This window comes from Carlito syrichta, unplaced genomic scaffold, assembly GCF_000164805.1.
Source record: "Carlito syrichta isolate Samal-C Ts95f unplaced genomic scaffold, Tarsius_syrichta-2.0.1 Scaffold305870, whole genome shotgun sequence".
Taxonomy (NCBI): Eukaryota; Metazoa; Chordata; class Mammalia; order Primates; family Tarsiidae; genus Carlito; species Carlito syrichta.
Window position 1 is genome coordinate 583,857 of NW_007249966.1, and position 13,128 is coordinate 596,984.

At 33.9% G+C, this 13,128-nt stretch overlaps 1 protein-coding gene across 1 annotated transcript in view; it reads left to right on the forward strand.

The window, feature by feature from the left end:
* The window catches only part of PREX2 (phosphatidylinositol-3,4,5-trisphosphate dependent Rac exchange factor 2), a 264,759-nt gene that overhangs the window by 167,978 nt on the left and 83,653 nt on the right, over positions 1-13,128 (forward strand). Inside the window, exons 33-34 of the mRNA XM_008062862.1 lie at positions 406-508; positions 8,091-8,234. Of these exons, the coding sequence (XP_008061053.1) occupies positions 406-508; positions 8,091-8,234 (247 nt within the window). The remainder of the gene's footprint in view (positions 1-405; positions 509-8,090; positions 8,235-13,128) is intronic.

Sequence of the window (13,128 nt, forward strand, 5' to 3'; positions counted from 1 at the left end):
AAAAAAAGAAAGGCGGGGGGGAGAGAAAGAAAAAGAAAGAAGGAAAGAAAGAAAGAAATGTAGAGGCAAATAGTGTGCTTTTTATGTATTTATTTGTAAATAATAAATGAAATCAAAAGATTAGGATCTTGCTGCAAAATAGGCTGAAAAAAATGTATGTATAATCATGTAAACAATAAAGAAACGAAAATATATAAATCCATAAAAGAAACTTGTAACTTTGAGAGATTTGTTGATTATATTTTGAGCTATAAATTCTTAGAGAACTGTTGATAATTTTGTTTTGTACCTGTATATAAATAAAACACTAGTGAAACTATTTTCGATATAGAATTACATTATGTCATGTTATATTACATTACATTGTATATCATATTGTGTTATATATTATTTTTCTCTTTGTAGACAGATGAACAAGCCATGTTAGAAGATACACTGGTTGCACTATTTGATTTGGAAAGGGTTTCTTTTTACTTTAAGCCATCAGAAGAGGAACCACTGGTTGCAAGTAAGTAATTAAATGTTTATAGGATTTCCTTGGCATCAAACAATAACATGGTATAGCTTTGATGTCAATGTATTTGATAGGTAGTTATTTTCTGAACTGAAGGACTGAAGTATCCCTTTGATTTAGTAATTTTCTATCATTAAACCTGCCAAAGGCAGTATTTTAAAAGTTATAGATTCAGAGTACCGGCAATACCTATTGTTTAATGTCCATATCTTTTAGTTTTTGCATGTTATTGTCATTTATCTATTATGTTCACATTCTCTTAAATAGGTTTAAAGCATATCTATTAGTCTAACAAAGCCTTAACAGCTTGTTATTACTTATATGTACTTGTTTTTTTCATAAGTTTTTTTTCTTTGTAGTATTATAGAAGATATAAGTCTACATGGCTGAGAGAAGTTTTTATTTTTCACTTTCTCAATGTCTAGCACAATAAATAGCACTTAATAAATATTAACTTAATTCATTATTTGATTTAAGTATGATATTCATTCATTCATTGATTCATCAAAATTTTTTTAAATGCCTACTTCTTGCCAAGACTATTCTGGGTTTTGGATTCAGTAGAGAACTAAATAAACATATCTCTCACAGTACTTATGTTTCAACAGGAAGAGGTAAATAACAAGTAAGATAAACAAGTTAATTTTATAATAAATTAGAAGGTAATATGAAAGATATGCAGGGAAACAAAAGTGAGCAAAGGATAAAAAATCTGGTGAAAGATTGCAAATGACAGGGTAGAGAGGGAATCCTTACTTAGAAGGAGAGCTGAGCCCTGAAGGGGCTGAAGGAGCAAGTCATGCAGGTGTCAAGGGAAGAGTTTCTCAGAATTTCCGAACTCTGAGGCAGGGGCATGTATGGCTAGTTTTCAGGATAGCAAGTTGGTCTGTGTAGCAGGAGTGGCACAAGTGAGGGGAACAGAGCGGGAGGTGGGAACAATAAGGAGGCCAGACCATGCAGGGCTTGCTGGCCACTGAAAGAGCTTTGCCACTGAGTAGATGAAAAATGACATGAGGCATTCATATTAAAAGGCTGCCTCTGACTGCTGTGTTGAATAGCCCATTCTGCGGGGCCAAGAGCAGAAATCCAGCGACCAATTAGAAAGCTACTGATTGACCCAGGTGAGAGAGGCTGGTAACTTGACCATGAAGACACCGTGGAGATGATTTTTTTTAAAAGTCAATGTTGTTTATGTTAATTTATGAAGGTAGAGAGAAGAGAGTGTTTTTAAAGTTTCATTTCCCCTTATGAACCGGACAGAGAAGGAGAAGTACAAAGTTAGAAATTTAGGATATTTTCAAAAGAGGATTTTTCTGGCAGAGAGAAAAAAAAGCATTATTTGATGAAGATAATATTATTTGAACAAACCGCGTGGTCTTCTGGGGATATGTATAGAATAGGATATATTTTCATTTACTTGAATAATGTAGGCATAGTTTTGCTGAAGGTAGAGATAACTCAGTTTTTGTGAAATAACCCAATATGTTTTTTTTTTTTAAGTTTTGCCTGAAGAACTAAAAGTTCACAGGAGTACTGTTTTCCATGGTTCCAATATGACATTATTGGCAAATGGTGTGTTGAGCAAGTAGGAGAAGAACCAATATCATAAGTTTGATACTGCATATCCGCCATGAGAGATTTAACTTTGGCAAATTGGGACACATACTAAGTATTAAAAATAATTGAGGCCATGTTAAGTAATATTAGTATGTAAATGTAGAAATACCCATGATACACATAAAATTGTGATATACATTTGGCAGTACATTTTCATGTATTTCTTTGACGCATAACCTTGACTTCTGAAAATAGTTCTCTAGTAAAGAGCTAGTTGCAGTGCTACACTACTAGACATTCCAAGCAAATTAAAGACAGTGATGATAGGAAGAGTTCTCATTTCAAGCTGACTCAAGAAAGAATTATTCACTATCCGAGGGGCATCACGTCTCATTTAAGCAGTGTTAAGAAAACTGGAGTTTTATTATGCATTGCATGTGGTTTGATCTTTCTATATGCATAGACACAGAAAAGACAGATTGACTAATTAAATCTACACCACTGGGATGGAGACTAATTGGCTGCATGTCTATGAGGGAGGGTCAAGTGCAGAGAGGAGAAAGCACGGAGGTATAGAGAGACCATGGGCTTTCAAGTCAAGATACCTGAGTATAAATGCTAATTCCATTCTCATTTGCAAATATAAGAACATTAGCTTCCACTAAATCATAGGGTTGAGAGGCTTAAGTAAAACCATGTATTTGAAAAATTCTTAGCATTATATATGGCTTATGGTGGTATTCAGTAAGTATTTGAATCTATCAGCCTTACTTTATAACAGAGCATTCTTTTTAAAAAGGTGTATTTATAGCATCACCCATAATCTTACTTTTGCATAAAGAATCGTGAGATTCTGAAGAATTACGGCATACCAAGCAAGTAGAACTCAAATGTTTTAATTAAAAACATTTCATATTCACTGAAGAAATAATTATTAAATATGTATTACACACTAAGTGCTGAACTAAGTTCAGAAATATAATGGTAAACAAATAAAAAAGAGCTTTTGGCATCAAATTTAGAGACTAGTGAGATATATAAATAAATAAATGGGCAATTTGACCCACTTTAGTGATAAAGGAGTATAAGATACATCCCATGTCTTATTATATAATAACTGAAGGAGAAATAAAATGAAAAGATTACATGGTCTGTAATTAAATTTATTTTGTGGAAAGCCTGCATTTTTTGAAGAATGGTATAATGGCAGCAAGTCTTCTCCTTTTCAGTGGTAATATGAGTAATTTTATAGTCATTGATTATTAGAATTAATGTGTTTGTACCCTCACTATTCCTGTATGGACCAAGCATTTTGTCTGAAGCTGTAGAAGCCATCATGCAAAAGATAGACATGGTCTCTGTCTTCATGGAGCTGACAGCTTAAATGAGGAAACAATGAATAGGAAATCACCTACAAAGATAGCAGTGTGATAAGTCCTATGAAGGAAATAGTAGATTCATAAAGAAAAGAGGTTAGGTGACCCTTCAGCAGGTGACCAGAGGAGGGCTCTCTGCATAGGTAGCTTTTAAGCAGACATCTGAAAGACTAGAAAGGCCCAGTCCTGCAGTCGATCAGGGAAAGCAATCCAGGTACAGTGAACTAACAACTTACGTGTCAAAGACTTATTTTCAAGCTCACCAGCCCATTCAATGTTTGGAGGCCACGTTTACAAGGATGAGATGGCACTGTTGAAACTCCTGTCCAGAATGAATCTCTTTACAGGGTGCTACCAGAGACCTTTTCCTCATGCAGCAATGGTTTTAAAGCTTTTCATCATTACATAGTCCCGATTATCACATTTATTTTTCATAGCAAATAAATTTCCGCAAATAAAAAGCAACAATTTTCAACTCCACATTAGTACTGAGTACTTTTTTTAAAAACAAGATTTATATTTTTAGAGCAGTTTTAGATTTACAACAAAATAGAGAGAAAGGTACAGAGATTTTTCATATGCCCCTGTCCCCACACATGCAAGCCTTGCCCACTAACAGTATCCCCCACCCAAGAGGTACATTTGTTATAATTGATGAACCTACATTGGCATATCATAATCATCCAAAGTTCATAGTTTACCTTAGGATTCACTCTTGGAGCTGTATAGTCTGTGGTTCAGGTCATATGTATGTCATGTATCTACCATTATAGTATCATACAGTATATTTTCACTGCTCTAAAAGTTCTGTGTTTTTTGCTTATTCATTCTTTCTTTCCTCTATCCATACCCAGTCACTGCAACCACTGGTTTCTTTTTTTTTTACTGTCTCCATAGTTTTGCCATTGTCAGAATGTCATATAGTTGGAATCACAGTATGTAGCCTTTTCATATTGGCTTCTGTCACTTAGTAATATGCATTAGGTTTCCTCCATGTCTTATTGGGGCTTGATAGCTTATTTCTTTTTAATATTGAATAATATTTCATTGTTTGGATGTACCCCAGTTTTTCCATCCACCTGTTAAAGGACATCTTGGTTGCTCCCAAGTTTTGGTACATGTGAATAAAGTAGCTATAAACATCTGTGTGCAGATTTTTGGGTGGGCATATGTTTTCAGCTCCTTTGGGGAGATACTAAGGAACACGATTCCTGGATCATATGGTAAGAGTTTCTTAGTTTGGTAAGAAACTGCCAAACTATCTTCCAAAGTGGAGAATTGAAAATAGTGAGAAATAAAAAGGAACAACTGGGCAATTTGATTATTTCAGTGATAAGGAAAGAATAAGTTACTTCCCATGTTGTATTATATAATTAGTGAAGGAGGAGTAAACTGCAAAATGATTAGACTGATTACAACAAAATTTATTTTGTGGAAAATCTGCATTTTTCTCTCCAGAAATGAATGAATATTCCTGTTACTTGTCAGCATTTTGAGCTGTCAGTGTTTTAGATTTTGGTCATTCTAATAGGTATATAGTCATATTTCAGTATTGTTTTAATTTGCATTTCCCTGATGACAAATAATATAGAGTGTCTTTTCATATATTGTTTACCATCTGTATATCTTCTTTGCTGAGGTATCCATTGAGGTCTTTGTCCCCTTTTTAAATTGGGTTGTTCGTCTTCTTATTGTTGAGTTGTAAGAGTTATTTGTGTATTTTGGATAACAGTCCTTTATCAGATGTATCTTTTGCAAATATTTTCTGTGGCTTGTTTTCTCATTCTCTTGATATTGTCATGCACCGAGTAGAAGTTTTAAATTTGATGAAGTCTAGCTTATTAGGTACTTATTTCATGGATTGTACCTTTGGAGTTATATTTTAAAAGTCATCACCATATCCAAGGTCATCTAGGTCTTCTCTTATGTTATCTTCCAGGAGTTGGATATTTTTACATTTTATGTTTAGGTCTATAATTCATTTTGAGTTAATTTTATAAAGAGTGTCAAGTCAATGTCTAGATTCATGTTTTTGTTCCAGAAACATTTGTTGAAAAGACTTTCTTTGCTTCATTTGTCAAAGATCAATTGACTATATTTATGCTGGACTACTTTTGAGCTCTCTATTCTCTTCCATTGATCTATTTGTCTACTCTTTGGCCAGTACCATACTCTCTTGATTACTGAAGCTTTTTAGTAAGTCTTGAAATCAGGTAGTGTCAGTCTTCCAACTCTGTTTTTCTTCTGCAATGTTGTGTTGACTATTCTGAGTCTTTCGCCTCTCCATATAAACTTAAGAAATATCCTGTTGGGATTTTGATTAGTATTTCACTGATGCTATAGAACAAGCTGGGGAAAAAATGACATCTTGACAATATTGAGTCTTCCTATCCATGAACATGGATATCTCTCCATTTATTTAGTTATTTTTTAAAAAATTTCTTCAGTTTTGTAGTTTTCCTCAAATGACTTTTATGCATATTTTATTAGAGTTATACCTAAGTATTTTATTTTGAGGGGGTGCTAATGTAAGCAGTTTTATGTTTTTAATTTCAAATTTTAATTGTTCATTGCTGGTTTATAGGAAAGCAATAGACTTTTGTATATTAACCTCTATCCTGCAACCTGACTATAATTGCCCACTGGTTCCAGGAGTTTTTTTGTTGAATTTTTTTTCCTTCCCAATCTTTATACTTTTTATATTCTTGTCTTGTTATATTGCATTGCCTAAAGCTTCCAGTGTGATATTTAAAAGGAATGATGAGAGGGGACATCCTTGCCTGTGCCTAATGTTAGTGGGAAAACTTCTAGTTCCTACCATGAAATTAAATATGATGTTAGCTATAGGTTTGTAGATATTCCTTATCAAGTTGAGAACATTCCCTGTATTCCTAGTTTACAGAGAGTTTTTATTGTGAATAAGTTTTGGATTTTTGTCAAGTAATTTTTCTGAGTCTATTGATATGGCCATGTGATTTTACTTTTTTAGTCTGCTGATATGCTGGATTACATTAATTACTTTTTGATTGTTAAACCAGCCTTGCATACCTGGGATAAATCCTACTTGGTTGTGATATACAATTCATTTTATACACTGTTAGATTTGATTTGCTAACATTTTGTTGAGTATTTTTTTAAATCTATTTTAATAAGAGTTATTATGTACTTCTACAGGTGCAACAAATACTTTGGGGGAAACTCTCCCCATTCTTTTTTATAGTGCTCTTGGTTTTAACTTCATTTTAAACTAATATACTTGGAAACTTTCAGTAAGTTTTAGTTTTTTAATCCCTAATATAACATCTTGATTTGTTCTATATTAGTTCTGTAATTTTGGACTCCAACTGTTGTATCATTTTCCTTTCCACAGCATTATTTGTTAACACAGCGGTCGACTATATTGATGCCAAAGAATAAGGGTGTGGAATTTAACACAAATAAATAAATATATATATATATGAGACAGTGAATGAAAGGGGGAACTAGAGGATACAAATATTTAATATGTTTAAATCTGTATTTTTTGTGTTCATGCATCTTTTTTCTTTATTTTAGAAACCAGAAAAAAAGGATTTTTCCCAATTATTAAAATGCTATTCATTTCCAATCCTTTGACTGAGAAACTTACTTATTCTTTTTCCTAAACCAAGTCCTTCATGTCTGCCTTTAAAAAAAGTAGTAGCAGAAATAAAACAAGCAGTTTACATGGCTTAAAAAAGACTCATAGATATTAATAAATTGTCTCCTGTATTGACATACAGATTTAATTAGATAGATTTAATAAGGAGCCTGAAATATGTGATCATAAGTGACACTTAAACTCTACTTTTATACACAATTTTATTTCAAGAAGCAAGTTAGAAGTAATACATATTGAGTCAAGAACATGTGTTAAATGCCTACTGTGTTTGACCTTAATTTTTAACTTGTTAGTGTGACTATTCAGTTTCTTAGGAAGACTTTGCATTCTCATAAGGTAGAAATATTTGTCATAGATAGCTATCATAAAATGGAGAGGATTTATGATTATATTGTAAAATACTCCTACAACATTTTAGCTTTTTAAGTTAGTTGTTTTTTCTTTGTTTGCTTTTAAGTAATTACATTTAGTAACTTTGAAAAATAGCTACAAGAATTTGGACAGATAATTTTTTATGACTGTAGGGCATCAACAAAGGCTGATATAATTTGGATCTGGTGTTTGGGAAATGGAGCTTGCAGAAACTGTGCTAATTTTGATAATGGTTGCTATGTACTGAGTTTCTTGCACACTACTTAAGAAGTATACTCCAAGGACCCATTTTGACTAAAATATGAATGAGGCAGTTGCCTTGGGAGACTTTGAATCAAAACCATGTGTAGCTAAACTCCTCATTATTTAAGTGAGACATCTGGTATGTCAAAGTACAATGCAGTTTTCCATTATAGAATTTTATGTACAATACAGTTATAAATTCATTGCGTTAGCTAATGAGAAGCTCACTTAATTCTCTTTCACTGAATAGCACTGTATGTCCACCTGAACTTGAAACACACGAGCACTCTTAATATGTTAGTTTCTAGTAATCCTCAGGATTCTTTTTAAAGGTTAGCAAATATACCATATAGCATATTCTTACTTTAGACATTAAATGTCATTTTAGATGTCCCTCTTACATATCAAGCAGAAGGAAGTCGGCAAGCTCTGAAAGTTTACTTCTATATTGATAGTTATCATTTTGAACAACTGCCTCAACGATTGAAAAATGGAGGAGGGTTTAAAATTCATCCTGTTATTTTCGCACAAGGTAAACTGTTTTCTTAAAAATGCATTACATGCTTTAATTGTTTTATCTTTATTCTAAATAAATTTAATTTTAACAGTCATGATTTTTTAACTTGAAGATTTTTTCATAGTATTTAGATAATATATTTACTTCAGGGAATGTTTTTAAGGAAAGAATCATGTATGATTTAAATATTTATCAAATAAGATTACAGCATAATTTATTGAAAAAAGACATGAGTGGTTTAAATAAATAAAGACAAATTAAATTGGGTTAATAAGCTGTTTAAATAAATTAAATTATGATAAAGCCATTAAAATTGCATGGTTAAAATATTTTATGAGGTAGAAAAACTTTGACAGTATTTGTATGTGGACTATAAAAAGGAATTTATATTTTAACCTCAATTATGTCATATATGTATGTATAGCCTTTCAAATATGTATGTTAAGTGTTTTCAATATCATTGGACAGTTAAATTGAGATTTTTAAAATTCTTTGTGTCAATTTTCTTGATCAGGAAATATGTATTCCTTTGTAAATTTTTTTCCCAAATAAATAATGAGCATCAACAGCTGCCATAGAAGAAATTAAGATTAGTAGGACAAAGAAAATTCTTGCAGTGAACTAGGTTTCTGAAGGAAGGTCCTGAATCTTTTTTATTTCTTTAGTAATAAAATGCTACCTAGAAAAATCCAGATTATTGTATAGTGCCTTCTAGTTTAGTATTCACCTCCTAAAAACACAACAACAACAACAAAAAAAACATGCTATGATCACAAGATTGTATCAATTTCTCTGAATGATACCCTAAGGAATTGTGTTTTTTCTTTTTTTGAGCCTTCAAGAAATGTATTGGTTTTGCTGTGGAATTTTAATGTTCTAATAAAAAATGAGAAGAGTAGAGGAGTAAAATCCATTTATCTATATAACTATAGAATGGATAGGCATATGAAATTGAAATTCATTACCAAGAGAAACTTTTGCATTGTGCCACATGCATAGTATTTTAAAACTCTGGATTCTAAAAGATGGGTACTGAGTTTCAAGTCAGTGACAAGAAAAAATAAATAAATAGATAAAAAAATCAAAATAAAAGATTACCCTTTCTTTAATTGCCATAGCTTAAAAACTGATTACCTCAAACATATTGTCAAGAATACATTTTAACAGAGGAAGGTCTCATGATTTTAGGAGTTATAAGAAGGTATTTTCATTTCTCTTTGGAGGACTGTGATTTATAGTTAGGGTCAATGTAGGTAATACAAGATTCCATCATGAAAATGAAGAAAAAAAAGATAAAATGAGCAAAAGTAGATCTTTGGAGATGAGTTGGAATCGTTTTATCTAAAATATGTTAAAAGCCATTATAGAGATAGATAGTTGGAGGAGCCTGAAAAGGATGCTGGTGGTCTGGAATATTAACTTTTACAAAATTTAGCCAGATTTTACAGTTGTTAAAATTTCTTCCTTTCTTTTCCTTGATTTTTTCATTTTAAAAATTTTGTATTTGAAATCATTACTGAGATGACAGATGGCACCAAGTATCTTTTTTTAAAAAAATTAATTACATTTGTGACATATGAGCCATAAATAGCTGAAAAATCATACCCAGCAGCAGTATACATAGGAAAAAGATTATTTTGCAAGCAACTCTATTTTATAATTTTGGCAAAAGTCAATTTAAAAGTAACTTCTAAATTATGTTATGTCAGTGAATACAGTGTAGCTTTTAAAATGGAATTTAAATAAAAGCTAGTATCAACTTTAGGTTTTGGTGTTCTTACAGCAATAAAATATGAAAGATGATTTGAAAAAAACAACAGTGAAAATACTTCTGCAGTTGAGGTCACAGATAGGAAAAGAAGATGGCAAAGTCTGTCTCTTTAAAAATCTGTCAGTGAAGAAGGTTGTTTACTTAAAGGGATGCAGACATTCCTCTGCCTTCATAAAACTCCCAGAGGACTAATTAGTAGCTCTTATTATTAATCAGACTGAGAGTAGCACAGGAAATTCAGACCTAGTTTGAGTAGAGATTACCATCTGGTAATTGAAGTTGGTGGTAAATAGAAGAGATTCCAAATGGAGTCTCTTGCTGGGATGAAAGTTTACTTGAAGGATTTTAGTTTTGTGTATATATGTGTACACTGTTCTTTAATAGCAAATAAAAAATAGAAAAATTGGATTAATTTGAAGATTTCCTGGGAAGTATTCTAAAGACAACCCTTCTAAAGTTGTCTGTGTACCATATAGAGAGAGTAGAACAGGAAGCAAATGTGTCACCTTCTTTCCATTTTTCTTGCTTCCATGGAGTGTTGGGGAAAGGAAGGCCGCTGGAGCATCCAGCAGAGATTGGACTAGTTATTAGATCAAGAATTTCAGGGTTGGAAGTGAGCAGAGTTGGAGGTGAATGTATTATTTCTGAAGGCCAGAACTGCAGGGGAACAGGGATCTAGGCAGACAAAAGCGACACAGGTTTTTCAAGGTAAGTAACACAGGAAAGTCAGTGGAAAACATAGCCAAAATGTTGTAATGTGATGATCACACTAAAGCAATCTTCTAGGTAATATTCATAAGTGCTTCCTACAGGTCGGAGGATTGAAGCTGTTGGGATCCCTGAGCCCTTGGTGAGATAAAGCAAGTAACTATAAATTGGCTGAAAATGGGAGTACAAGGAGAATAAATAATCAGGATCACTTCCTCTACCCACTCCCCACTGACTTATTTTTGTGTCTCTGCCATTGGTTTCAACACTAACTGCATGTTAATTAATCATTTTGGAAGGTTTTAGAAAATACCCATGCTCTGCCCCACACTGTATCTATTAAGACAGAATCTCGGGAAGGTAGGGGCCAAAAACCAGGATATTTTAGAAGCTTTCCAGGTGATTCTGGAGTCCACCAGAAGTGAGAAACTACAAGTTTGTGTGGATCATGAAACAATTGATTTAGCTAATCTTTGTTTAATTAGACTAACTCATTTCACAAGTGTTCAACATGCCTAGATTCTGGGGGAACTGAGGCAAAGGTACTGAGAACAATACAGAACGTTTCTGCATCGTTAGGTCATGGTGGGGGAGCTTTCTTCAGCAAAGGCTGAACATGCTAGAGAATGAACAACTGATAGATGTTTTCTGTAGCAGTCAATGCAGCTAGGCAACGAACCCATCATTTCTGAAGGGAGATCTGAGTGCTGAGCGGCCAGCTCTTAGAGCATTCTCTGTAGTCTTTGTACCCCTCAGGCCCATGTCTTTGTGTAAGAGAAAGAGGCTTTTCCAGAACTTCAGTGGGCTAATCCCTCCTAGAGAGATAGGGTAAGGAGAGAAAAATTAAAGAGAAAAACTAAAGGGACAAACTATAGCCCTCACTGCTATAGCTGGTCTTGGAGCTACAGTCAATTCCCATTTTTCTTCTTCTACTGTCTATTGTAGACTAGTCTCACTCAGCCTAAACCACTGCTGGTCTCAGTGGTCAATCTGTGGCATGGTCAAGACCTTCATTTCTAAGGGAAATGAACCCCTCCCTGGTCTCTAAGTCCTCTATGCCCTTCTCACATCAGGATTGTTTATTTACCATCAAATATGGGTGAGTGAGTATTAAGAAGGACCCCAGTAGATGCCTGGGTGTCAAACATATTTCTTCCTGCTCCCATTGTATAACAATAGCCCTATACTTCGGTTGATTAGGGTCAACTAGCCTTGCCAAGGTGGTGACTGCTCTTCTTGGCTGGTGTGTTGGAAACCCACGGAGCCAGAGTTTCAGGGATGAGAAACACACATTTCCCAAGTGTGTCATTGGAACTGATGTTATTAGTTTCCTAGGATTTCAATAACAAATTACCACAAACTGGGTGGCTCAAAACCACAGAGTTTATCTTATCACAGCTCTGAAGTCTAGAAGTCTGAAATCAAAATGTTGTCAGGTCATGCTCCTTCCAAAGGCTCTAAGGAAGAATCCTTCCCTGCCTCTGCGGGCTTCTGGTGGCTGCCAGCAGTCTTTGGCATTCCTTGGTTTGTGGCAGCATAGTTACAATCTCTGCCCTCACTCTCGTATGGCCTTTTTCCCTCTGTGTGTGTCTGTGTCTCCATAGCCAAATTTCCCTTTTCTTCTAGGGACACCAGTTATTGGAGGCCTACCCTTAATCCAGTAGGACCACATTTTAGTTTGAGTACATCTGCAAAGACCATATTTCAAAATAAGGTCACACTTGCAGGCACCAGGGGGTACAACTTTGTCATAACTTTTTGTGGATTCAGGTCAACCCTCAGCAGACATTAAGCACAGTCATTTCTGCTTCCACCATTGGTTTCTGACCCCCACGTATTCTACCTCTTAGGGATGTGGCATCACATAAAGATCTCTGATTTTAAATGTATAGAATATGATCGTTATTCCTTGTAAAGTGTTAAGTACCTATTCTCTGTGTCTTTGGAGGGTGATTTGCCTTAAACCAAACAGGACATGTGATGCTTGTCTTTCTTCCATCAGCACACTCCGGTATTTTTTTTAAACCTCCTATTGAAAAAAAAAGAAAGCAATAAAAACTACATCCCTAACTCTTATCTCTTTACAAGGTATTTTTCTTTGCTCACAGAGTAATAAAAAATCACCTGGAAAGCTGACTGCCTTCTCTTTTAAACAAAAGGAAGCATTTTGTTATAAACACTGTCATTTTCTAAGTGCCCTTCATTTGAGTATTTTTTCCTCCAAAACTCTTAAGGTTGTTTAAAAGATGAAACTTTTTGTTTTCTCTTTGGGTTTATATGATATTTATAATTAAAGCAATATATAACTTTTTTCAAAAAGAAGCAACAGTTCCCAGGCTTGAGATTTCCAAATATTAAGAATCTGTATATGAATGTGTAAACCCTCCTCTCTTTAAAAGGCAGCCCAGTATCGTGTCAGGCTTGAGTCAG